We start from the raw sequence: 26978 nt of genomic DNA, 5'->3' as shown, positions 1-26978 counted from the left end.
TTTAGGCGGAAAAAAAATGAAAATGCAACAAGGAAAGGACCTAAGACAGCACGACGCGACGGGCGACGGCACAAGGCAACGCATGACGCGATGCGTGTGTAAAAACGAAATGGCAAGAAGGCGACGGTTCGACCCGACGGCACGACGCAAGGGAGCCGTCGTGCCGTCGCGTCGTCTAGTTGCATCTCCTGGAGGGAGGCAAGAGAGAGAGAGATAAATGTTTGTCGTAAATACTACACCATAATTTAGACTTTTCAGTCTGTAAAATTTTGTGGAAGAGTCTTTCAGGTTGACTTGACACGTAAAATAACATTGAAAAATAACGGCAATTTACCTCGAACTAATGTACCTGCAATGGTCGTATATCTGCATGTGCAGTGGGCGTGGTTTAAACTGAAGTGGCGTCAAGCTTGCGAACCCGATACTGCGTGTACTGTGTCGACTCCGCCGAAGTTCAACACAGGGAGCCTCGGTCTCGATGCCGATATGCGCAGACGGCGCTAATGTGAAATCCCTCTATTTGGAAATTGGGGGAAGAGACATAGCCCTGATAACAAACGCAAACACGAAGCCCTGACGAGCAACGTGGGGTCTGGGGCCCCACAAAATTTCTGGGTATAGGTGCTCTGTGGCGTGATCCAAAACTATTTTTTGCCACTTAAGTCAGTTTTAGAATAAATACGTTTGCAAAGTTTACAATTTCATTTAGGTTTTGAAAAAGGGACATGCTATCCACCCTAAAAAGTTAGGGGCTTACCCCCGTCCCCCACCTATTGACGCCCGTGGGTAGGAGAAATAAGTTCAAATAAAGATTATAGTTTGAGTCACTCGCACCTCCTATTTTTCCATTTCCACACGTATGCGTTACTTGATATTCTTCGATGGAATTAGTTGGTTCAGGTATCATATCCATGTATCATATCCATGTGCACATGCACGATATTGTACACGCTGATTAGGGCGTTGGCTCCATGGGATGTCGGGGAACGATATTTTCAGCATAATTCTTTCTTTCATAATTCTTTGAAGTTGAAGAAATGTCGTGAAAAATATCATGTTATAGTTAGTCAGGAATCCTAGTGTTCACACGTAACTTGGTCTGTTGTTCGATCAATGTTACATCTCTGTGAGCTTAAACAAAATCTTGGAATCAGCTGAAGGGGCACTGTTTCTGTGTCCACTAGTGCAAGTTTCAATTCCATATTTAAATATCAGGAATAAGCAGGTTTGAGGGAAACACAGAGCAACTGCGAATGCGCAGTACTTCAAAGACATACACTATCGGTCGTGTCGAAGGTTTACGGTTACTGAGTGCAACGTTTGTGTGAACATGTGCACATGCACGATATTGTACACGCTGATTAGGGCGTTGGCTCCATGGGATGTCGGGGAACGATATTTTCAGCATAATTCTTTCAAATTGTTCTAAACTGCACTGACGAGGAGCATATCAATAACATCGACCTAGCACAAAAAGCACGTAGTGAATCGAACCTTCAGAAGTTCACATGATAGCAATCACAATAATATTACTTACCTGGATTGGTTCTGTGGAGGGACGTCGCGAGTTAGTGGTTCAGGGCAGGGAGTAACTCCGTTGAAACTCCAGCATATTCAGCATAGCAAGCGGGAATACCACAGAATTATATAATCGAATACCAAACATGCCTGAAGAGGGTTGCTCGCGGAGACACCCACTCGTTTCACCATAAAATTCGTGTTATTATTAGAGAAGGCAATAGCTCGATTCGACATATGTTTTTGAAGACGAAAAAAACCAACCTGGGAAGCCGGAAATTGAACCCAGTTTGCAGCATTCTAAGGTGTTCTGAAGAAATGCATATTATCCATAGGACTATACAGACCCAAAACGACGACAGGCCGTAATTTCAAATACTAACCTTACTCTTGTGTGTACATCAAAAAGGGCGCTGTCTATTTGTAGCAGGCTTAATATCGCTAAGTTAAGTTTGGCTGGCGGCGGCTAAATAATATCTTATGTTCATGTTGATGTAAAATTGTTCTCAATAAGGGAAACATTACAAGAAGGAGTAACAATAAAGGGCACGGGCGGCCACAATGAAAGTACCAGAAAAGTAAAAGAAATACCAGAAATGAATAAGTAGCCAACTGGCCAACTCAAACTCGGTGCATCATTCGTTGATTTTCTTTCTTACAATCGGAAACACGGCCCAGTGGATGGGCAAACGTGTCCCCATTCCCACGACACCAAGACAAGATTTTTATCATAGTGAGGTCATTTAACGTAAGATATTCAGAACAAAACAATGACACAAAAGGCCAACTACTAGTGCGCTCAGTGCCGGACTGACCAGAACTCCTTTATTCGTCGATATTTCTCTCACGTTTTGAAATATATAAATGAAACATTCTCCAATGGATAGAAAAGCACGTACCCTATGGATTTTTTGGACCATTTTCAGATTGTTTAACCTCGAATGTAGATGCGAAATTTGGCACCAAAAACAAACCTGCCGACGTGAGCGTTCAGCAAGGATTTATTATTTCTTAAGTAGACAACGAAAGAGACCATGCAAGCTACAAACGGTGAAAAATAACTCCTTGACGACAAGACAGGCCGCATTTTCATTTTGGTTAACATTTATTCGTGTCGTCTCTTCAAAAACAGGCACAAAACACGATTACATGAGTCGTCGACAAACAAGCAGAATAGAATGATACAGCTTGCAATATTCACATTGTCAAAATGAGGAAATCATTGTTGAGGAAATCTGGGTATCTACTCCGCTCCTTTCGTTCAGTGCATTAATGTTTATTAACAAAACGTGTCATAGTTTACATAAAGACATTTAGATCCCATCTTTGGATAAACTGTGGCATTGACGTTTTTGTGTTTGTAAGTCCCCTACATCACCAAAGAGAGCTGGGTAAGAGTTTGAAGTTAACATCACACAAATGACATTTCTTTATCCGGGCCATGAGCTGTGGCCTCATCCTTCATCTACAACTTCTCCTTCTGGACAGCAGTAGCAAACCCAAGCCGGTTATTTCCAAAGTCGAACTCCGAGTAGTACCGCCTTAGAAACGGATCGCCCATAATAAGCAGAGGGGAGAAGCCATCTGGTGCGAAGACAGTGAAACAGATGGAGCCATTCTGCCGATAAAAAGAGAAAACTCTCTGAAATATTTATACAAGCGGCTGGGGCTGGGTCCGGGTCCGAATCAACTGTTGTACTTTAAAGGAAGGTCTTCACGCCACTGGAAAGACGCGGAGACGTGCAGAGAATGCGCCAAGCCGTAGCTCTGGAAGTCCCTTTCTGAGACAGCCTCAAGCAAACTCAAACCAATGAACCATTTCGGTATTCAAACAGCACATGCCCAAAATAAAGCACTTTATCAGAGGTCATTCGAACGCGAGTGTGGGGTCTACCTATCAGCGTGGGTGCACGTGGACTCGAGCGCGTGCTTTTATACCGAATGGCCATGTTTTTATGAAATACCGAGCTGGTCATCATTAATTTTCAAGCAGTTGGTTGGTCTCCTTTATACGAATGAAGTTCCACATTTATGTAAATCCCTGACTTGGTACAAAGCAGGACGGCAAAACCAGGTCACCCTAAGTAAATAAATGTAACTTTTTTTGGGGGGGGGTTGTTTTTGGTCGAAACGTGGCAAGCCAGTGGTGCCGGTGTAGGAGACAAAGCTGCGGCCCATTGGCCACAGGATGGAACCATCGGATAGCGTTCCATTCCGGTTACCCATGGGATTAGTAATGTTTGGTGTCAATTTTACTTCACTTGTACGGCCTCACAGCGGTTCAGCCATAAACTGACCTTGCTCGCCATTGCTCAGAAGTCGCCACATCACAAAATATACTCCCCACCCAAAATTTTACTACGTCTATTCTGAAAACAAATCCCTTCGGAAAAGTGATGCAGTGTGTGGAGCAACTGTTTTCCACGTCTTCTTTGACAACGCTGTCCACTGACCGGCGACTGGGAAAGTCGGGGATAAAAGACTTACGCAAATAACTTTTCCTTGCACACACCCACCTGTTCAATGTATTCCTTCGGAGACAAGGGGAATTGTGTGTTGGCGATCATGAATATGACGTCCGGAAGACTGCCGATTTTGTCACAGTCGATGAAATACTGAAATTGGGAGCATAGCTAACTATTTTAATTGTTAAACTACTGTTGTGTAAAAGAAACACTGGTGGACTGTGACGTCAGAGTTTGTGCTTGTCTCATTGATGTTCAATCAAGAGAAAAACAGTTTGCAACCAACATGGTAGAAACAGAGATAGATGATTGTATTTGTTTTTAAATGGCAATGAAGACATTTGTCCCTTCCCAGGGAAATTTCTGTCCAAATGTACGGAATAGATTGTTGTAAGTAATGCAATTCAATATGGGGTACTTCATTATAAAAGAAAAATATCATTTCATATATCAGACCGCTGTTACAAAAACCGCGGCATCGGCTGGGATCTCATCGCCTTGGACAGTAAAAAAGCTGGACTTTTTTTTTCTTCCAACGCAGGGTTAGGGTAGTAAATCGTCTGTTGGGCGAACAGATTGCCCAACTGCGTTGAGTCTCTCCTGGTAAGCGGGCAACTGTTCTCTTTTACCCAATAGTTATAACAAATGTTGTGTTACACTACCACTTTTTAACTCGGTGTTATGACTCTCTAGCTTCAAGCGATTCACCTGGGTTAAAGTGTTTTCACAGTGCGTTTTTGTTTCTTGTCATAAGAACAACATGTTACCTCCAGTGGTCTTCGAGGTCACCTATTTCTGGGTCTTGTTTATTCTCATTTATTAAAACTTCAAACTTACGAGCTGCTGTTGCGGGTCATATTTGGCTCCAAATTGGTCGTTGATTTTGGCAATCAGGGAAGTTGGTCCAACAATGAGGGAGGTACCCGTGTCTGCGATAGCCTGGCACCCTCCTTGGCACAGAGTGAGGGAACTTCCGATGTTGATGCTGAAAAACCAGCAGGAAATATATTTAATCGAATTAGCTTGTGTTTTCCGTAAATGGAATTTTCCATTGATTAAGCTTAAGTCAGCAAGACTGCGAAACATCCCATGACTTACGGAAAATAAGCTGACAGCTTTGAGTGCCAACGACATCCCGTAAAATGGACGATCAATTGCTACACAAACGGCAATTTAACTCAATAGACATGTCTATACGTTCTATGGGAAACCATTGGCACACAAACATGACTACCGGGCTACTTCCCGTTAGTGATTGGGGTATTTTCTAAGGGGTACTAGGAGAAATACTTTGTGTACAGAACAAGGTTCAGAGATTACAAAGACAACCGTTGACAACAATTGACCTTTCTGTTGGAGAAAAAACTAAAACATAAAATGAGATTAAATATTCCTTGAGTAAACACCAAATCAAAACTGTTTGCCAGGATCACGTTCATGAAAGTATACAGAGCATATGTTCGATGCTTAGCCTATTCTGACCCGTTTTACATGCTGCATTTGTTCCTACAAAAGAACGAACCTGTTTAAGGTGAACTGCCAGTACAGTGGTTGGCTGACCGGCACGTATGTGAATTCGCCCGTGTAGTGGCTTGGGTCTGATCCGCCAAGAACGAGTTCCCCACCTTTGGTGCCGTTGAAATTCCTGCAGTGGATAGCGTGTCTCAAATCACTTCCCTGACCCTTTCATCAATTCCTCTAAACATTCTCTTGAGCTTTTATTCAGTGGTTAAAATGGCAACCTTTTGAGCTTGTCACGACTCCATGTATCAGTACGTGTTTATGCTTTAACTTATCATCTACAAAAAGAGAATAGTATTCTCGGGAACAGTTGGAATCAAACCTGTCGTAATTAATTACTTTTGTTCCAAGTATTTATGTATGAAATAAAACCTTCGGCTGCACGTTTTCAATAAACAGATAAACATGAAGTGTTTTAATTAATGAACAGGAAAAGATTGTTCATGAGTTATCTTGCGATGAGTAGGCCTACATGTACCTCATTAAAAGTCTTGTGGTGGTCACTACTATGTCCAAATCACAACATTCTGTTTTGTGCGATGCTCTGACTGTGAATTGGCCGCTCGTTACCGCTTGGTTGTACTTGCCCTTGTTCCTGTGTCTGTTCTTGTCCTTGTTTTTTCCCCCTATTCTTCTTGTCCTCGTCTTTTTTCTAATCTTGTTTTCGAAGTTGCAACTGTCCTTGTTCCTTTTCTTGTTCTTGTCATTGTTTTTCTACTTGTTTTTGCCCTTGTATTTTTTTCTTGTTCTTGGTCCATGCCTTTGTTGGGTTGTTGTTTGATGGGTTGTTTGTTTGTTGTTGAGTTGTTTGTCTGTTGGGGTGTTGGGATATTTGCTTGTTTTTCGTTATTTTTGAATGGCATGTGCAATATCTTTGGTTTTTATATGTATAATTTTGTTTATTTCTCTAATCTTATCTTGTAATAATATATACATCTTTTTAATCTGTTAAAAATCCCTATAATTGGCGGCTTGCCGCTGTTGGTGATTTTTTTTTTATTTTTTATTTTTTGAAATAATTTAAATAAAATGTAGGTACAACTGCATGGGCATTGACTGCCCATCTACGTACTATGTACAACATATATGTGCAATTTTTTTTTTTAATTTAGAGTTGATGACCCGGATTTACTGATTCAAAAATCCTTTCAATGAGGTGTCCAAAAAATGCAGATGATAGAAATTGATACGACAGTGCATGGCGACCATCAAGTGCACCCAATGGTAGATTCTGGTCAATTTCATACAATAGAAAGTGTGACCTTAGTTAGATCAAAACACCCAGATTTGAGTGGGTTCCAGCCTCTGTACTTACACGCTCAGAAAGAACGAGAACACGGGCTTTGCAACGAGCCCCTCCTTAACCATCATGTTGAACACGGGCGTGACCCCGCCTACAGCTAAGCTTGGGTAGGCCATGCCAAGAAGACCGTCAATCGGCACACTTGAAGCAGCAAAGTCCTTGCTCATGTACGTCGCTTCCCCGAACGTCGTACCAACCACATTTAGGGTATCAACCTGTAAAAGTGGCACCATCACAAAAGATGTACATTCTGCAAAAGCCTGTTAAAAAAGTGTTAATTGCTTTCCAATGTAAAGCAAATTGTCGAGATTTTCGGCTAAAAAAGTATACACCGGAATGTCAGATTCTAACTTTTAATTCAACAAGTCCCGAAGAAGAGCTTATTCAAAGAGTGTGTTTTGCTTTGTTTTGTTTTATTTTGTTTTGGTTTTCTCTGTCAGAGTATCGATGTTAAACCTCCTAGCGTTGCAACCACAGGAAAAGTACAGCATCTCCACTAAGTTCCACGACATCGTAATAAAATCACTAAAACGTCTTCTTACCCGAACTACATCCTTGCTCAGGGTTGCAACCACGTTTCCTGTTCCATACGTAAGGCGAATAGTGGTTCCATTGGGTTGGTATGTGGAGGACCTGGAATGGTTGTATTTGTGATGATGTGCTGGATATTAATGAAACAAAGAGCAAAAGAGAAAATTGTTACCAGCTAACAACTACGCTGGCTCCCTGCATTGTGTGCCGTGACAATCCCGATTTGTCCCGGGTGCGGTTCAGGCCGGTATGCTTGGCGCGAAAGTGATTGCGAACGCAATTTCGTGACGTAATATCACATACTATCCACAATGCAAATCTGCAATGGCTGGCACTGGACCAATTAAAAGACCTTAGGGGTGCACCACTACAAATAAATTCCAATAGACGGCAGTGATAATTCCCCATACTTCACAAATATTTTAAAAATACTCACAACTCTCACAGGTGTTCAGGCTGCACAGAAAAATGATGTTCCACATGTCCTCTTTCATTTTCCTTTCAATTTTCGGGGGGTTGACCAATGAATTTTTGAGAAATTTTCACCAGAAGCAGACCACCCCTAAAATGCAGAAAATGTCCCTGTCCAGAAAAGTAGCCATTTTGAAAAACCCTCCCTCAGCAAAATGGCTCAAATAGTGCCACTTTCAAACCCGATTGCATCCAAATTGCTCAGAATTGGAAGTCCTGAGTCCGGCCCAGAGGTCCAGTCTCATATTTCTTCAATTCCTCATTTCCATGGCTCTCAGGACCCTCTAATATAGAATATTTTGAGTGTATAACTTTATTCATGAGCTCGGCGGACATATTTCTGGCCTAATTACCAGGGTGCACCCTTAGCAATGGAGGCTCGTTTGGTCGGAACTGAGCTTCACTAGTTCACAAACAACTACAAATTAAATGCACACATTAAAGTCATATCACTACCAGCAAATTCAACGCTCCCGAACATTATGGATCTTTTCAACCGATAAGGGGGTGCTTTTGCTTGAGGCAGATAGCTGACCACATTCAAACTCGAGCAAGTTTGCTTCAAAAGTGTTCCGATGTCGAATTCGCTTTGCATTGCATTGTCTAAACGTATGAACTGGCCCTAAAGCCAGTGACGTGGACATTCGGCATGTTAACCGACTGTCCCGCGTTTTATACGAACATTTTGGACTCTTGGACGCCATTTGGTTTTAACGGAACTATTTTTTTGATTGACGTCACAAATCGTCTGTTCCCCGGTTGTCTGTAACTTGACACCTTGAGTGCAGTCGGCTTTTGTTATGACTATAATCTAAACCTTTCTGTCAAGAGAGGGTGTGTCGAATACTCACGACAACCAGGCGCTGTGTCGGGGCACATCACAGACGGTACAAAGAGATTTGATGAACCCGTATCAAAATCCACCAGGAACGGCTGAGGTGGTGTGCCAATGCTGATTGGACCGTAATAGATCAGCTGGGTAAAGATACCAAGATCACTCAGATTTTGTTTTTTCCCTCTGTTATTGCAGTAAAGAGTTTATGGATATAAAAACTAAAATTAACGTAACAGAACAAATAAAATAAAACTAACTTAAACGCGCGAACCCAACAATAAAAAAAGCTTACATCTTGGTCATTTCTAAGTTGTTCTGGCCCTCTTTTTATGGAGTGGGAACGTCTCCTTGATGGCAACAGAGGGCGCTGCAAGCGTTTTAAAGGGATTCTGTGGAAATTTACAAGGAACGAGTAAATACACCAAACAAATCACCCTGCTGCATGCTCTCCCATACCTGGCAGGAGGCGTACTAATGACCCCTCCCGACTCATGCTTTTGTTAACGGCTTTATAAAGGGTACTGCGGTAGCGCTGTTGGAAGAGCTCAAGATTGGCACTCTGCGAGGAAATATTCCACGCCGGGGTGGGAAAAGGGTACAGTCCGTGATTGACCTCGTCCCAATTTTGTGCAAGGCATCTCAGCACGACAAGTTCGCAACATACTAAGCGTGAATCACGTAGGGGGTGGAATCTGAGACATTTCAACGGAAAATATCCTCCCGTCTTACCGTATGACACCCTCCTCAGCCTGAGCTCCGTTCGGCAGAGTCATCAGCCAGAAGCAACCCAGGAAAAATAGCGTTGTTCTCATGGTGACTGAGTGAAGTTTGTCAAGGCTCAGAACTACATGTACAACCTACCAAACCGAAACCAGGATTCAAAAATGGAAGGTTTTGGTATAGTTGACTATTTATACTTACCAAGATTTTGGACAATAATTCAGACCAAAGCTCAAGTATCATTACTTCACAATCCATGCCTTAAGAGGAAAACCAACAGCTATGGAGTATTTACTTAAGCGGGAAAGGTCTCTCACTGGGATGCTTATCTTTGCTTTAGATATAACAACGAAACGTAATTTAAAGGAAGCAGTGCTTGTGTCGTTTCAAAGTTGGGGTCAGGTGATTCTATTTTTTTCCTGAATGGGTTCCTTCTGGGTTTATTTGGAATTCTCGTGACCGGGCTCGTGACCACTATGATGAAATCACAATGATTGCACAAATTTATTTTTGGACATATATCTTCGCACTTTATATACTAAAGTATGGTCTTAAAAACTTTGTACAAATATGTACATGATTGCTGAGTTTGACGTTGGATTACTTTGTTGGGGGATAAGACTGAAATGACTCTTTCTGGCGCACCAAAAAAAACATATGCCACAAGGAGAATCAACCACGTTTTAAACTTTATTGTACTACATCGTGTTAAATCATGCTTTCAACAACACGTTGACAGTATGTCATTTTCTTTACAGCATCTGACTAGAAGAAATCCTGGTAAACAGCAATCGCAAGTCAATTTTGTGAAATGTGAGACAAAAAGTACGTTGGCAAAAGCACAAAGTATACATGAACAAACACCTACATGTGTACATGTACGTGTATATACATGTAAATGTATTATGCTTCCGGCATAGTGCACATGGGAGTGACACCCTGGACTGTCCGGTTTGAACATCTTAAAATGAAATATGACAGTTGATCAACACTGGACATTTTGATTTATGACTCAGGAATTTGCCAATGGGACACCATGGAAATTAGCCAGAGCCACAAACAAGGACAGGACCGTTGTTTTCAAAAAATCAGAATGGCTCCTTGGCCAATTCCAGCTCCGCAAATTTCAGTGGGAATGAGCGGGGAACCAGTCTCCAATGCTCCCATGAAATCTTGCAGTTTCACAAGTGGCACACGTACATGTAGAATGGAGAACATTTCTCTTCACCGGCAGGGCCGTACACAATCATCCCATAAAATTAAATCAACTGCAAATGAAACCAAAATAATATGCCTCCATGTATTCATACTGTCCAGTCTTCCAAAAGCATATGATTTTGCCCTATCTTTAATTTGAAAAAAAGGCTTTTTTCTCTTTTTTCTTTCTTCAGCTTGCCACTTTGAGCATGTCACATAAACTTTCAATTATTTTGGAGTGGTTTTCTCTTCCAAATGAAGCAATGAATATCCTCCAGAATTTACAACAAAGGAGATGAAGACTGATTTTCATGCATATTAACATTTTTTTTAACTTGGCCTATTAGTTACATAGAGTTAGAACTAATACTTAAAACTCAATTTGCTTTGGATACAGGAAATTATGTATTCAACCACTGGATTTCAAAATTACATGTACATTATTCGCAAAATGATTCACAAAATATTTCAAAAAGAAATCAATGGTACAATCCAATTAACAATACAGCTGCTAGTGAACATTTGTTATTCGGGTCATTCCATGACGTTGGGGCACAATTTGTGATGGTGTCCTTGTTACATGGGTAACTTACCACCTGTCATGACCCATAAAGTATGTGTGGGTCATTTACTCTGTAAAAATAACACACACTTCTGTATTCAGCCTTACAAGATGTATAATTTGGAATCCACATGCAGGGAAATATGGACGTCACAAACTGTGACCCAACCTCATGGAATGACCCATTCACAAAAAGTGTCTGACACGAGTTGATCACAAGTGTAAATGTTTTCCATAAAAAAAAAACACAAATAAAGCGAAACAGATTGAAATTTGTGGACGAATTAGGGCACAGCAACAAGGCTACTTTGAAGGTAAAAACCGAAAATTCCAATAATTTAGTTAATTGTTTCACGATTTCAGATTGTAAGTTTTTTTTTTTCAATGTTAACTCTTGACAGTGCCCCAAGATTTTAAACAGGTCAGGCCAATTCTGATGGGGGCATGGGCTCTAGCTTTCTGTTGTACAGTACTTTATCTACATGTATTCTTAAACCTGAAATGAATGATGGAAATGCAGCTTTCAATAGGTAACATGGTAGACCAAGCACTCTGCATGTACAATGTACATGTACATTGTAAAAATGACAAACACAACTGCATGAACTGTTTGGTGGTGATCTTTGATGTATGGATGTGAACTAGCAAACTGGAGCAAACTAAACGAAACTAAAATGAGACAGAAATTGCAATCAAGGGAATTCAGTCAGATTTTGACTGTTCTAGCTGTCGCAGGCCTTTCTCTCTCAAGCAAACCTGTTCTACGGCCAGGGTTTCCGTCGCCACTGCCTGCTCAAACTCAGTATTTGATCTGTGGACTCCTCGCTTAGAGAAGACGGTGCGCTTGTCCAGTAGGTTTCTGTTTCGATCCTCGCTGGAGGTGATTGGGGGCAAGACCGGCGGTGGGGTGGGCCTCAGTGTGTCCCGGCTGTGGTCTGTGCCTTTGGCAAGGAATGGCTGCAGGTTCATTATGTCAGTCCTAGAGTGGGTGGCCGAGTTGTGATGGTGCGGACCCGCTGAGCCTGAACGCCGCGTCCTGACTATGTACTGCGGTGTGGTCCCGGCTTCTGCCACATATGATGCATAGTCCAGCAGGCCGCTGTGGTCCAAACCGGAAGGGTGGACAGCCCGCAGGGGAACCTTGACGTTCTCCAGCCCGACAGAGGTGGAGCGGACTTTATGCCGGCGCATGTGGTGTGGCTTGTCCTTGGGCGGGGTGGGCGTGCCCGCCCACTCGTTGGCCGGCCCCACCTCCTCACCACCCCTCGACTGCTGCCGCAGCTTCAGCTGGTGCAGCTGGGTGGTGAGGTACGCAATGCTGCTGGAGCGCTGCTCCAGCTCCCGGCTTAGCATTAACACTTGCTGCTGGTGCTGCTTGATCACTGCCTGGTGATGCCTCTCCTGGTCCTTCACCTGCTGTTCCAGGCGGCTGATTCTGGTGTCGCGGTGCTCAATCTCCCTCTTCACTTCTTCACATTCGGTGGCCTTCTCTTTGAGCTGGGCCTCCAACACCTTCTGCTGCTTTACATATGATTCTGGTAGACAAAATAACGCATACATATAAAAACAGCATAAAACATCACCATACACTGCACATGTACATGTACAACAGTAAAAAAATTATAAAATGGGAAAAGTGTTGGTGGTTCTTCGATTATCTGCATTGAAAAATGACCATACCCATTGCCAAACAATAGCAATACAGGTAGGTAAACTGTCTGAGGTACATGTACAGTGTACTTGCAATTATGAACTACTGTACTTAAAAAGAAAGCACCTACACGAACAACGTCAACATTGCATAAACTACATTTGGTCAGTAAATTGTATTCAAGTAAGATCTGTGAAGCTGTCCATTCAATCTTTTAATTCTAAGGACATGCATACAAATATAAATTTTGTACAGGTATATGTAACATATGTGCAGAGTAAATGCTTTCCCATCACACTGTATACTTAATTATCGTACCACATATTTGTAACTAACGTTAAACTACAGGACAAAGATCTTTGAAATTGAGGGTATCTGTTCTTTGGTTGTCAATGATAATGTCCTCTTTGAAGTACTTGCAAGCTTCGCAACCAGCTGTTTTCCTAAAGTCATCAAACTGCAAATCATTTAAAATTGTTGTGTGCGAAAAAGTACACTTGTTAACGTTAGTTACGGTGTCCACCTTATTAAGATATCGTAAAATTAGTAACAATTAACATTTTTTTTAAAGATGACTTTCAGAAAGGAGGAAAAGCTTAACCACAACAATACAACTCCACATTGTTTTTCTTCGACTTTTATTATTGCATGGTTGACTGCAAAGTGGACACCGTAACCAACTTAACTTATGAGGCCCCCCTCTTCAGAAAGCACTGCATGGAAGAAAATTTCTTGGGCCGATTATCTTCCCATTGCTATTTTCTGATAGAGGGTGGTCCATTGTCATAATTTAAAAGTAAATTAAACACCTTTCACTAGATCGAATTTTTACCCATGTGTCCCATTTTTGTTAGCCAGTATTGTGTCCTTACACGTAAATGTATTTTCACACCACATGCACATCATTGGTTGCATAATAAACAAAGAATAATATGAAATTGAGAAACAAAGCTTAGTGGTTGGAAAAATCAACTGAAAGATGACAGGACATGTAATGATCCAGTTGGGGACTGCTCGGGCAGAGACATGCATCAGTGTTACCATGGTAACCAGGGTTCTCCCCACGTACAAACTTGCGTATTGGGCCCGATACGCAATTATTTCTGCCCGATACGCCAATACCCATAACGGGCCAATACCCATTTTTTCATCCCCGATACACACAAAATAACTATGAGAGTATGGCTCAGAGTTATCTTACATAATGCAGATTGCATGTCTGGAAAATTTAGATGAAAAAACAGTTTAGTCCTGCATTTTTCCATGTACTGTACATGCATTGTGCACCGTGTGTCGGCGGCCACACTGCACTGCACACCCTCACCCTACATACATCGGCACCGAACGCTCCTCGTGGCCGTTGTTGCATGAAATCTCAACTTCCGTCATGGGCGTCGTACATGCACGTGTTTTCTCTGTGCCGTGTGTTCCATACGCTACTGGGGCTGCATTTATGAAGGGTACAATTTTATACTACACCATTTGCAGAACTTACAACATCGATCCCACACACGTTCTTTTTTTCATGGCGGCAGCCGTAGCCCAGTGTAAGAGTATTAATGGCATCTACAACGGGGACGATATTTCTCGTTGCCATATCACCGCATTTTGCTTCGCGCACAATGGCAGAAACTCAATCTAAGGCCATGTCCAAAACGGGCTTCCAGAGCTACAGCTAGGTCTATTGTCTACGTGTCTCCCCGCATTTCCAATGGAACGAAGACCTAGACCTAACTCTAGACAAGAGATTCGGATGCAGCCAAAGATAGGCTCTTTTTTAAGCCAATAACTTCAGCAGTCTGCGCTGAGGGAAACCCAAATGAAGAGCCACCTGCAGCGGGTATTCTTTCTTGCCGATATACAAGAAAAGCCTTGTTGTTTATTTTATATAAAGACCAAATCGTTTTATATTTTTATGACATTTGTTTCTTTTAAGCTAATATTTTTGCATTACAACTGAATGGAGCTCATAGTTTCAGGTTTGATCAGCAAACGGAAAGGTTGAAGCATGTATTAAAATTAAAACTGAATAAATGGGTGTTTATATCGTTGATTAAACAGCACTACATGTTGTTGCATGTCTGAAACTTAAAATGACTCCTTTTGTCATTGTTTGTGCCTACAGGCCTAATTAGTAGTCCAGAATAGAAAACTGGTCATTTGTTAAAATACTAATATCCAAAATTTAAAAAAAAATTGAATTTGTTATGTTTTTTCCTTAGAAAAAGTACTTGAAAAACCCAGGAAAAGCTCTAAAATGCAGCTGAGAGCATCTATAAAGTCCCCAAATTTTCGGGGCCCTTGGGCGGGGTGTGAACCCCATGCCATCGCTTCGCAAAATGTTGGTAAACCACAACTGAAATCCCCCACACTATTGAAAAATCCTGGGGAGAACCCTGGTAACATTCATTTCCTGACACCTGCTCTTGCCTTTGAAATGGGGGGGGGTTGGTGTCATGAATAAGAGATGCTTGGATAATGGCAAAACCTTATAATACGGTGCCATGTCGTGCAAAGCATTCATTATGTGTAGCCCCTTAATAAACATTAATTCTTCACTTGTTGCAGGATTGAGAACTACCACAGTTAATGATACTGGCTCACTATCAAAGGAACCCACTGAGGACCCTGGACAAGTAATTTATTATTCACGAACATGTATGTACATGTAAATGTACCGGGGTATACTACGCACATCACACATGAAATGGTGCCTTTTTTATCACATGGCAGTAGATATTAGCTTACACACTTTCATTTTTTAAAGTTACCTTGCAACTTGGTCCACTTTCTTGAAACAAGTATCATTATTACATGTACATGTACAAGTATAGGAGTCTTGATCGGATCTCCCTAGGCTATGTGGTCTGAGTCTCCCTGGTACCCCCCCCCCAAAAAATGTTTTTTCTGTCCAAGAAGCAAATGGCACATTCTACATACATGTCTAAAGCCCTTGTTTACTATCCACACACACAGGAGCTGATAAACATTGCATGAAATAAACATTTCTCTTGGATTACATGCATGACTGATCAACCTTTCCACCATCTTGGAATGACCAGATGACATGAGAGTATACATGTACATGTACCCATTGTCTGATGGAGGGAACACTCTAGTTTCCCATGGGTTGTACTCCCACCAACAGACGCTTTACATACATGTAGAAGCCATCATGCAGGGCAGTGTACCACAGGGAAACCTCCTTTGCACTTACATGTACCCTGTGGAACAAAAGCACTGGCCTGCTACATGCTAGCCTTGCAAATCCTCTAGTGTGCTGAGGAGTGGTCTCATGTTGAAGAGCAACACAACGGAAAACATGTTTTCTCCGATTTCATCAGCTCAAATAAATATGAAAGCGTCCAAATCGAATGCAGTGTCATTTGTCTTCAGAGCTCAACTATAACAAGCTAAACAGGGCTTTTTTTTCTGTTCATGCCATGAATTTGCCATTGCAGCCATTGTTTGTAGCCATTGTTTGGCAAGCACGAGGGTTTATCCACTACGAACACCTTGTTTTCTCTGTTTTCTCAGAATGACGCAATCTACATTCAGCATGTTCAGAATTTGCATCTTGGCATGAACAGAAAAAAAGCCCTTTTTGGCTTGTTATAGTTGAGCTCTGAAGACAAACGACACTGCATTTGATATGGGTGCTTCCATATTTATTTGAACCGATAAAATCAGAGAAAACATGTTTTCCTTTGAATTACTCTTTAACGCTGAGCAACCCACTCAAGAACAAGCAGTATACAGTACATGTACTCACCTTCATCCGGCGCTTCGCTCTTCATGGCAAGTTCAAAGGTTAACTCGGCGCACTTTTTCTGGAGTTTTTGCAGTTCTTGGTGCAGGCCCTGCAGTGTCTTGGCGTGCTCTTGCTGCATGAACAAGATGGCACTCTCCGCATTGTGCAGCTGCACGTGCATAGGAGCAGCCATGTTGAATGATTTCCCCCTCTGTTAGGGTCCAATAACTCTGTCTCCCTATTCTTTTCCCTTCAGTATCTGTAACCAAAACATTCAACACAAAAGTAAGGGCATAAATTAAAGAAAGGGCCAGGGCATTGATGCTGGTAAGGCCATTAAGAATTTTAAAACACACAACCAAAAGGAAGAACTTTCTTCTGGTTTGGATATCAGTCCGGCTTAAACGATTAATCACAGTGTTACATGTATAGTTAGTATGCCAGTCTTTACAAATAAATTTGAAATTCTGGTTTTGAATCGTTCTACATGTACAACATGTACTACTGAGGAATGATAAACCCTACAATGAATATACATGTAGATCCCAGGCTACACATGAGTGATCTAGCCGAGAGTGGATAAGAAAGACATAAAGTTTCTTAAAAGAACGTAGCGGAACATTACTAAAATTTTGTTTAATAAAGCCTTAATGTACATGTAAATGTCATTACAGTACTTATTCCAATTTAACTTATCATTTAATTCAATTAACACGACTCCTAAGTACCTTTCACAGGAAGTGGCAGTTAACACATTATTATTAATATAATACGGATGCTGCTGGGAATGAACCTTTCTTGACATATTCATAAGTTTATACTTGTCGATACTGAAATTGATCTGACCATTTACAAAGTAAATTTCAGTCGGACTGTAAAAACATCACTGTCACCATCAGTAATGATGAGACGATATAAAATGCAGCAATCTACATATATATGTAACTCAGCGAAAAGTACACCAAATATTCTTAGAGATATCTTAGAGATGCATGTGTGATAGTTGAGTCTATTCAAAGACCTGGAGGAGAAAAACACAATGGACTGCCAACTCCTACAGGCGCCCCATGCATTGCATGTATACAATGTACATGTTCTGTTGGCCAGAGTTGCTGGCACAGGAAACTTCCGGTTGACCTTTGAATACATGTAGGTGTTTATGTGCAATTAACGACTGCGACCGTCACACGTCGCTGCACTCGTAATTTTGCCTTGGAAATCTTTATTGTTAAAATAATATTTAATAAAATAAAATAGCAAAATGGAGATAAATATATGAGATAGACAGCATACAAGTGTGTTATGATACATGTATGTGTACATGTATCATAACACATGTATGCGTACATGTATTCAGTATACCATAAAAGTTCAACTTCGGCACTTCTGGTTCATGCAAGATCGACGTGCACTTACTGGATATGGCAGTCCATTGTATTTTTCTCCTCCAGGTCTATGGTTTATTCAGAAAGTTTTAAAAGGGGGGGGCGGGGCTGATGGGGCTCTAATCACACTCCCAAAGTGCAAAACCTAACCCCACTAAGCCCCCCCCAAAAAAAACATGGGGCTGCCGCTGGTGTTTATAAACTAAAAATCATGGACATACTGCATCAGTTCCATATCACACCTCATGGACATGGAACCTTTCACCAGTTTGGCCTACAAGTAAACAAACATGATGAGGTTTGCTTCTGCTGGCTTCTGCTCCCAAACATGCATACATGTATGATGTAAAGATACAAGTGAGCATCTATGTGTATAAAATAAGACTGGTAAATCATTCAGGTTTCAACACAGACAGTGCCGGCAGACCACAGCACAGATATAGACCAGACCATGAACAGACACAAACAGTCATAACAGTAGGCACACATGTACATGTAACTTATAGTTTTAAGTGGAAATATTCAACACGTTAAATACATGATCTGACCTCCTCCATCATGTCCATAGTGTTAAAGCACGAGACCAAAGAAACTGAGGGTAAATGGCGACATAACGACATTTTACAATTTATCATTTACGAGACAGAACAAAAACAAACCCTTAATTTCTGCAAAATTTCGGTTGAATTTAAGTTCACTTCCACCACATCTACCGGCTCTCCAAAAATATTCATTTGCCTTGTTAACTGGTACTACCCATGCAGTAATTATCTTTGCTGGCGCAAGTGTTTGCAATCGGACACCAGCGCTGCTCAATCTCCAAAACGACAACACAACACATAAATAAAAGCGTAGTCTTCTTTCCGTCTCTCGCATAGCGAAGTGGAATACCCGAGAGGAGACTAGTCTATAATCGAGACGTCATTGTTGCCAAAGTAGTCTGGTAACCGCATTTGGATTGGCGGTATAATAATGCTGTTCACTTTATTCGCTCCAGGGATGCGATACGGGTGAGCGCGAGAGTCTGAAACTAAACCAATTACCAGCAAGCGTGAGCCGTTTTTAGATTTGTTACGGAGCTGAATGGACACGAGGTACGTTTTAGGAGGTTTCGTTTCCTCCAAATGTCTGATGTTTTACCTGATTCACGTGAGAAATATTATTAAATCAGTATAACATGCATATGCAGGTGCTTCTTTGATGACAGACTCTAATTAATAGAGAACATTCACCGACGAAGTTAAATCGTTTTGTCCAGAATTTCCAGTGACGCCATTTTTTTGTAGTTTTACAGACATGGTGATGACAGAGCACGAAATTAGACTGAAAAAGTGCTCGCACAAAATGTCATAACACAATCAGTTTTGTTCTGCCATTACGAGTTTTTGATCTGCCATAAAAGGTAGAGTTATAACGTGGGCTAATTTTATGGCATCAGTCCTGTCAGTGGGGACGAAAGCTTCCAAAAGTATCTCTAAACGTGATGAACACCTGTCTTAATCTATGTAAGAATTTTTACATACCGCAATTTACAAGAAAATTGTGAACCAGCCAACTGGCCAACAATGTCTGTGTATCACGTGGTGAGCTAGACGGTAAGACCCGTAAACAGGGCCCAATGAATAGCCTACTCCTCCGTCTTATACTGGGCCCTGTCCCGATTAATAGGGATTTCTTTCGAAACTTTATCCAGAACATCCAGGGGCATACATGTGTAACTAAACATCCGCTTAATTTTATGAGCTGAAATTGCACCCGTATGTTTACTACTTATGTATGCTAGGTTGCTAATTCAATTGTAGAAAGTCGCCTTTTCCTCATTTGGAGGGAAAAATATTGCCTTTTTTGCCATTTTCCCACTCCGTACGAATTTTCACCTGTTTTTTACATTACGCAGACCCCTTTGTATGGTTTAGTAATGGTACATGTACCATGTACGAGAGCCTGTCTAGTTTGGACCCAGACTTCAACACCTACACTGAACGTATCTCATTCAAATCTGCAAGAGTACCTGTTGATCTAAGTACTCGTAGAAAAATTACAGCTGTTTTGTGTCGCAGTTAATATGCAATGCCCTTGGCTGGTTCCCTGTCCAGTCGCACACTGTTTGCGGCAAATGGTAGCACGCCTCGCTCTCTGTAACGTGACTTGAAAGTGATGAAACAGCCATTGCTTTTGTGTAAGTGGGATAAACTTCGTCCGGAGTGGGAAAACAGCAAAAAGGCAACATATTTTCCTCCAAACGAGGAAAAGGTGAGTTCTACAATTGGCAACCTAGTGGATATTTTACAGCGTATTTTTGTGAAGTGGCAAATAGGAGAAATGACAATTGGGCAAAGTGGCAAATGGGCGAAGTACATGTACATGTAGTTGTGAGCAAAGTGGTAAATGGGGGAAGCAACTGTAAAACAGCTAGGCCCGTGGTCATGATGGTTGAACAGTCTGAAGTGTTTTTGTTTGGAATGATGTGATTGATTGACATGACCAATCATTGGCTATTGTCTGATCATGCTCCATGCGCTGCACTTATTGTAGTATTTATCAGTTGTTAATTTGCGCCGCCAGCAGTTGCTTACATTTTCTTTCTAATCAAATCCCTGTGCTGGATTGACTACTGGAAGATGGGAGATAATTTTAAAATGGTGAAGTAGAGAAAGTCTTTAATTTCTTGTAAGGTAGTGGATGTACATGCAGCGCTCAAATGTCACTGTTGCCATGGCGGTCAGTGCCCTAACAATAGGTCTTAGTGCCCTGGAAATTTCCACTTTGTCCACGGCCAAAGCTGGCCATGTGTCTCATTCTTCTTGGCAGTGGTGCCCTGAAAAAAAATACCCAATATTTCCTGTGAGTTTTCAACTTTACATTCACATGTTGCTGTCTACCGGTACACAATCGTCCTCACGCCACATGCATGACATGGGTGCATGGCCAAGGCAGCCAAGCTGGCTGGCCCCCCAGCTGCGTCACAGGCTTGCCTGTGCTACAGTTGGCTTTGATTTACAATACATTAATGTATGTGTACATTTATTTCGTTTTGAAATCCAACGTTCATTGGATGATTATTCGCTGCAGGCACTTGTGGATACGGTGCATGGTGCCAGCCAGCAAAGCCTGGCATAATGTGCAGTAACCCAGCTGGCACATGCATACATGGGCTTAAGCCGTGTCCGAAATATGCCTCCACAGCTTTGGCTAGGTCTTTTTGTCCCTTAATTTTGGTCATGTATGCATGCTCTCAGCAGACTCAACTTGGGTTGGTCAAATATACGGTGGGGGGGGTGGCTGGTAAGCTTGCACTGTGAAGTCAAAGTAGAGACGAAACATGTTGTCTTTCTTTAACCCTAACTGCCCAAAACCTGCCATACTCCAACAGCAGGTTTTGTGAGGTTTTGGCAGGTTTGGTACCGTACCTGAGGAACTTGTTGTTGAATTTTGTGAGACTTGGGATGAAAGGCCCAGGGAGATGGTGTTGGATTCTGTGTGAGTTGGGACACACAGGGTTCATTGTGTGCAGTGTCTGGCTTGCTGTACCAATTGTTGGACTATGCTTGATTTTGTCAGGTTTGGTACTGTTCAGTGCAAGTCATCCTATACTGCATAGACCCATCCATACCATATCACTCAAACTCCAACGGGCTCATTCTGTTGGAGTTTATCAGGTTTGGTACACCACCCTGCATGTACAAGTACATAGACAAGTACATGAACCTGTTGGATTTTGTGAGGTTCAGTATGCTTTCTAGTGCAGGAGCCTAGGAGGTTAGGGTTAATAAATGTATATGGTTTAATTCATTGGAATTCTAATTATATGAATTTCCTCTAAATTAAGAAATCCTTTGTTAGAAAATGTGCCTATTCCCTCCTGTGATATGATGTTTTGTCATTTGTAATAAAAATTTAAACAGGATAGCTCAAGCAACCACATAAAACACCAGTTTTCATTTTTCCAGTTTCATAACTCGTTTTGGAGAATATTTTACACCTTTGCCTCAGTGCCTTTCCTTTGCACAAATTTTGGCCTTGTTGTCCCTGTTACTGGCTAGGCATGGGCAGTATTGCCTTTTTCGATACCGCGATATCCATGAAAAATATACCAAGGTATTTACTAATACCGTGGTAATGTATTTGTTGCAGAAGGCATTACATCATCAAAAAGCAGTGGCAATGCTGACACTCAATAGCAAAACACAACCAGGGGCCAGCATAAAGGGGTTTTTAACGTCACAAAACCCCTAAACTTAATAAATATTATAATTTATATGTCCATTTGATGTCAAAAAAATAGTGTATATGTGAAAGAATAAAATCGTTGCTCCGTGATTCCTACATGTATCTATGTGGCCACTCATACATGTACTTTGTGAAAATCTGCATGTGTACTACAGTCAAGTTGGTACTCACCAAGACAGTTGTTATTGTAATGATTATGTGCCAGTCACCAGTGGCTGCTCCTCTTACATGTAGCTGCACCCTAACACTGCGCTTGTGCAATAGTAAGGTGGCTACCAGAAAACTCTGCAGCGTGGCAGTCAACTCTCGTTATTACGAAATTCGTTGTAACGAAATTCCAATTTTAACAAACTCAAAATCTGTTACAGCAAAATCGCATCTTACGAAATTCCTGGTATAGTGGTACCACGAAAGGTTTTCGTGACTCCATTGCCTGAAAACCATTGTTGATGGCCCATTCATAAAGCGTTTGCAAATCGCAGTGGTGAAAACATACATGTATGTGAGGTGCACCACACTGGTTCCCGCCAGGCCGAACCGTTGCCATTGAAGTCATCATGGAAATGCGGCAGCCAGACAATGTACAGTTTCTGCCAAAAAAGGGTCATACATATGTTCCACTGCATCGCATGCAACTCTATAGTTGCAAGTTGAAAAAACAAGTGATTTTTTATGTACTAAATATATGCAAACCTGACATCATCAGATGCACTGATTAAAATGAAATACATATTTTGGGGGGGCCGGCCATATTAGTAGTTATTATTAGTAAATGTAAGTCTACCTGATTAATAAATGTTTGCACGGTTGGCAACCACAAGAGCATTACATTTCTTTATATCTGCTCAAGTTTGAAAAGGTGGGAATAATATCCTGATGTGGGTGGCTCTGCAATATGTAAGAAAGATCAGCAGGAACTTGATTGATTTATTTTTTTGGGAGGGGAGGGTATTTATTTATTTATTTTTGGTATTCCATCAATCTACCATGCATACATGTACATATAGGTGATTCCCCCTTTGCAAGATGGCAACCCTCGTCGGTGGCTATGCCCTGGCTCCACCAGGCACCTATCCACCCCAGCCCAGTGTGGTCCCTCAAGAGGTGCCCAGCTACATGATGGAGGAGAAGCTTCAAGAAAAAGGTAGATGAATGCTACTTCCAAATTTCCAATAACATAAATTGTTCAATTGTTAGTGTAACTTCTGGTCTTTCAACAGAGTTTGAACACATGCTACATGTACTGGGCCTAACCTTCCCTGCTCTGTAAAATCCATGTATTTGAAAATTTTGAAAAATTTTTGCAGGATTTTAGAGAGTCCACTATGAAGGTAAAAATTGACAGTGATTGTGCCATTGGTTTTTTGCTCATTGCTGGATTTTGGCAGATTCAGTAATGTTTAGAACACAACAGCTGCAGAATGTTAGGGCTTATTTGTTTCTCAAAGCTAAAGCTGGTTTTAATATGTCAAACAAAAAATAGTGACACAAATTTTCAGTTCATACCAAAAAATTCTGGAAAAGTAAAAAAAAAAAGTTCTGTTGGGAATTTGTCAGTAATTGTTATAATTTTCCCTTAAAGTTTGTCAGTGATGCTGTGAACTGATGAATCCTGTTTACATCATGAGTGATATACCCGTATACATGTATTCATGTGTGTGTCACCCTATTACAAGCTATAGACCTTACATGTATGTGTATGACGTCACATTGGAGAGTCTTTCTTCCTCTTGAATAGGCTCGAGTAAACACATTGTGCCTTCATTGTAATAATATTGAAATAACAAGGGACAACCTCTGAGACGCCAGCAGCGCATAACCTTCATACATTTCTGTTCACAAGTGGTGTGACCAGGCAGCTGAATGCTGCAGAGATGTTTCACCATGTTGAATCTTCTTTGGCCTTAGCTCGAAAATGGCAGCAGCTGCAGTCCAAGCGTTATGCCGAGAAGCGAAAGTTCGGCTTTGTGGATGCCCAGAAAGAGGACATGCCCCCTGAACATGTGCGGAAAATCATCCGTGACCACGGCGACATGACCAACAGAAAGTTTAGACATGACAAGAGGGTATACTTGGGGTGAGTAAAAATAGCTCAGCACTGTTCAGTAATGAATACTGAAAACGAACATGATGAATTGTATCTGTTTTGTGGAGCTTCAGAAAATAACAAATTTCCATGTATAATCTGTTTCTACATCTTCTTTAAAAGTTCATCGGTATTTGCTTTACGTCTGTTCACTTGAGTCAAAGAGATAAGTAGTAAAAACGTTAACTGTACATTTTAATTTTAAACAGTTCCTCTTTGTGAAATTCATTTTTTACAGGGCCCTGAAGTACATGCCTCATGCCGTTCTCAAGCTGATTGAGAACATGCCCATGCCGTGGGAGCAGATTCGCGACGTCAACGTCTTGTACCACATCACCGGAGCCATATCATTTGTCAACGAGGTGGCCAGGATCATTGAACCCGTCTACATTGCACAGTGGGGGTGAGTTTTAAGATAACTGGCTTCTTCTTTTTTTTATATAATGACTTTCCATTCTGACGCTTTTGCCCTTGATCAGGTTGCTGACTACAGAGTCCACTTTTACAGTACGTTCCATTTTGTTGCTTTCATTGTAAATGTGTTGCCATTTCGATGTGTAGCATTTTGTTGCAGTGTTTCCATTCTAACAACATTTATGTTGCATGTTGGAGCATTTAATAGTTCACACATACTTTGATCATTTTCAACAAGTTCTCATTTTCAGTGTTTGACGTCTTGTTTCAATGTCATATTTTGTGTTCTCACAGAACCATGTGGATCATGATGCGACGCGAGAAGCGCGACCGTCGCCATTTCAAACGTATGCGCTTCCCACCCTTTGATGACGAAGAGCCGCCGCTGGACTATGCAGACAACATTCTGGATGTGGAACCACTAGAGCCAATCAACATGGAGCTTGATCCAGAAGAGGACGGGCCCGTCTACGAGTGGTTCTATGATCACAAACCACTAATTGACACAGTGTGAGTCAGTACAGACGCTTCTACTCCTTTCTGCTCACTTGTAATAAGTTTTGAGTTTCTTGTAGTTTTTACCAGTCCAATAAGTTTGTAGACACAGTTCTTTGTTTGCTTTGTCAATTTATGTCACTTCAGCAGGCTTGTGGAGCTTTCACACTGATCCTATGACATTGCCTTGTCAAACTTCCTTTGTGGAATGAATTTCCATTGGCATTGTTTCCTTTCTGTTTTACAAAAGGCCCCTCAGTGTAAAGCCACCTTTCCATATGCACGACAGCACTTGCGCCAAGCATTGAGTATCCGTTGCATCTCCTGGGGCGATTTTGGTGGCTGAATGCAACGCATACATGTGTTATGTTAATGGAGTCAAGTTTTGTGTCCGTGAAAGTGAAAGCATGAATACATCGCACATGCATTGCACCGTAAAACCATACATTATTGAAAGGTGCCTAAATGAGTTAAAATTTTGTGACATTTTACCCAAAATATAAAAATGCATTGCACTCCAAGTTTCATTAAATGGTTGCATCATAACCTGATAGTCTGACAGGAAAACAGTCTTCAATCCTTCACCAGTTTGAGCACTGAGGACTCTCAGGATTGGGTTCACAAACCCCATTTATTACCGCAGAATTTTTACAGCAACTCTACACAAACTTGCAAGCTGTGCTGAATTTCATATATTGTTTTGTACATGTAAGATTTAACCCCTCAAGCAGACTCTTAATTTATTGTTGAACTATTCAGCAATGTGAATGGCACCAGCTACAAGAGTTGGCGGCTGACCCTGCCCATGATGTCCACCGTCTACCGGCTTGCCAATCAGCTGCTGACTGACCTCATGGACGAAAACTACTTCTACCTATTTGACCTCAAGTCTTTCTTCACCTCCAAGGCCCTCAACATGGCCATCCCCGGCGGTCCCAAGTTTGAGCCACTTGTGCGAGACGCCACCCTCCTGTGAGTAGAGCTGTCTGTGAAGCCTATTCAACAAAGTTGTAGCCAGAGACATTACTTTTTTTTCTCACAAACATAAAGAAGTGTGATTTAGAATAAGCAAAAGAAAATTGGTGGTGGTAAAAAAAGGAGTTTTCCGTGTCGATAAAAAGTAATTTTCCATTTGTTACTTGAACTTAACCCTCCAGCATCTTTGAAAATCCATCCACCAGGTTTTGGATGGTTTTTAAAAATTTAGAATCATAAAGCGCATCCATGTTTGATTGACACTGGGCATGATTCTCTGTGGAAGTTGAATTGCAGAGAAGTCTTCCATTGGCTGCCCACATCTTTCAGGATTTTGTGGGATTCAGGAAAATTCATTGCAAGAGTGCCTAGAGAGCTATTAAACTTTTGTTGTGAACTTCATCAGGTCTTATTTGTGAAAACTCAATTTTCCTAAGTGATCAGTGCAAAAACTATTTCAAAGTTTCACCTACAGTGCTTCAAAGTAAAAACCCTCATGCGTCTATTGTTCATTGCTATGATCTTGATGCAGGGATGAGGATTGGAATGAGTTTAACGACGTGAACAAGATTATCATCCGCCAGCAAATCCGTACAGAGTACAAGATAGCTTTCCCGTACCTCTACAACAACCTGCCTTACTACGTCCAGCTGACATGGTGAGTAATACTGAACTTAATCAAGGCCAGCGAAGGCCAAATTCAGTCAGCAACTGGTTAATGACCACTGGTTGATATTTCCCTGGTAATCTGTACACAAACATGTAATCAATGTACCGGGCAAAATTGACCAGTGATTGATGGATTGTCGCTCATCGAATCTGACCAAAGGTTAACCATTAGTACTTAATACCAATAGAAAAAAGATGT

At 41.4% G+C, this 26978-nt stretch overlaps 3 protein-coding genes across 4 annotated transcripts in view; 1 reads left to right on the top strand and 2 right to left on the bottom strand.

The window, feature by feature from the left end:
- Nucleotides 1-2306: 2306 nt before the first annotated feature.
- Nucleotides 2307-9533, bottom strand: LOC110980673 (cathepsin D-like). Its single transcript, XM_087141556.1, has 9 exons — nucleotides 9374-9533; nucleotides 8937-9033; nucleotides 8661-8784; nucleotides 7350-7468; nucleotides 6820-7022; nucleotides 5506-5628; nucleotides 4821-4968; nucleotides 4035-4133; nucleotides 2307-3136 (listed from the first exon to the last, which is right to left on the bottom strand). The coding sequence occupies exons 1-9, from the start codon at nucleotides 9454-9456 to the stop codon at nucleotides 2984-2986; spliced, it is 1149 nt and encodes a 382-aa protein (XP_086997682.1). The 5' UTR covers nucleotides 9457-9533; the 3' UTR covers nucleotides 2307-2983.
- A 503-nt stretch (nucleotides 9534-10036) lies between these two features.
- On the bottom strand, nucleotides 10037-18710 carry LOC110980674 (coiled-coil domain-containing protein 92-like). 2 transcript variants are annotated; one of them, XM_022237572.2, is made up of 3 exons: nucleotides 18570-18710; nucleotides 16547-16784; nucleotides 10037-12658 (listed from the first exon to the last, which is right to left on the bottom strand). In XM_022237572.2, exons 2-3 carry the CDS (start codon nucleotides 16716-16718, stop codon nucleotides 11826-11828), a joined length of 1005 nt encoding a protein of 334 aa, XP_022093264.1. In that variant the 5' UTR covers nucleotides 16719-16784; nucleotides 18570-18710; the 3' UTR covers nucleotides 10037-11825. The 2 variants fall into 2 exon arrangements, with proteins under 2 accessions (XP_022093264.1, XP_022093265.1); XM_022237573.2 differs by having other exon boundaries at nucleotides 18459-18619.
- A 152-nt stretch (nucleotides 18711-18862) lies between these two features.
- prpf8 (pre-mRNA processing factor 8) overlaps nucleotides 18863-26978 on the top strand; it is a 42797-nt gene continuing 34681 nt past the window's right edge. The window contains exons 1-7 of the mRNA XM_022237567.2: nucleotides 18863-19004; nucleotides 23148-23284; nucleotides 24049-24217; nucleotides 24465-24629; nucleotides 24935-25150; nucleotides 25895-26107; nucleotides 26643-26768. Of these exons, the coding sequence (XP_022093259.1) occupies nucleotides 23167-23284; nucleotides 24049-24217; nucleotides 24465-24629; nucleotides 24935-25150; nucleotides 25895-26107; nucleotides 26643-26768 (1007 nt within the window). The 5' untranslated portion in view covers nucleotides 18863-19004; nucleotides 23148-23166. The remainder of the gene's footprint in view (nucleotides 19005-23147; nucleotides 23285-24048; nucleotides 24218-24464; nucleotides 24630-24934; nucleotides 25151-25894; nucleotides 26108-26642; nucleotides 26769-26978) is intronic.

Source organism: Acanthaster planci, linkage group LG09 (genome assembly GCF_054643075.1).
Source record: "Acanthaster planci isolate LZ-2023a linkage group LG09, COTS_SCS, whole genome shotgun sequence".
NCBI classification, from domain to species: domain Eukaryota; kingdom Metazoa; phylum Echinodermata; class Asteroidea; order Valvatida; family Acanthasteridae; genus Acanthaster; species Acanthaster planci.
The sequence above is the reverse complement of the archived record's forward strand: the minus strand, read 5'-3'. Positions and strand labels throughout refer to the sequence as shown.

Coding starts and splice junctions, on each gene's coding strand:
- LOC110980673 (XM_087141556.1), bottom strand. CDS start 9,456: ATGAGAACAACGCTATTTTTCCTGGGTTGCTTCTGGCTGATGACTCTG. Junction 4,134..4,820: donor ATGACCCGCAACAGCAGCTC/GTAAGTTTGAAG, acceptor TCCCAATTTCAG/TATTTCATCGACTGTGACAA. Junction 3,137..4,034: donor CGAAGGAATACATTGAACAG/GTGGGTGTGTGC, acceptor TTTTATCGGCAG/AATGGCTCCATCTGTTTCAC.
- LOC110980674 (XM_022237572.2), bottom strand. CDS start 16,718: ATGGCTGCTCCTATGCACGTGCAGCTGCACAATGCGGAGAGTGCCATC. Junction 12,659..16,546: donor GAGCGAAGCGCCGGATGAAG/GTGAGTACATGT, acceptor TTTGTCTACCAG/AATCATATGTAAAGCAGCAG.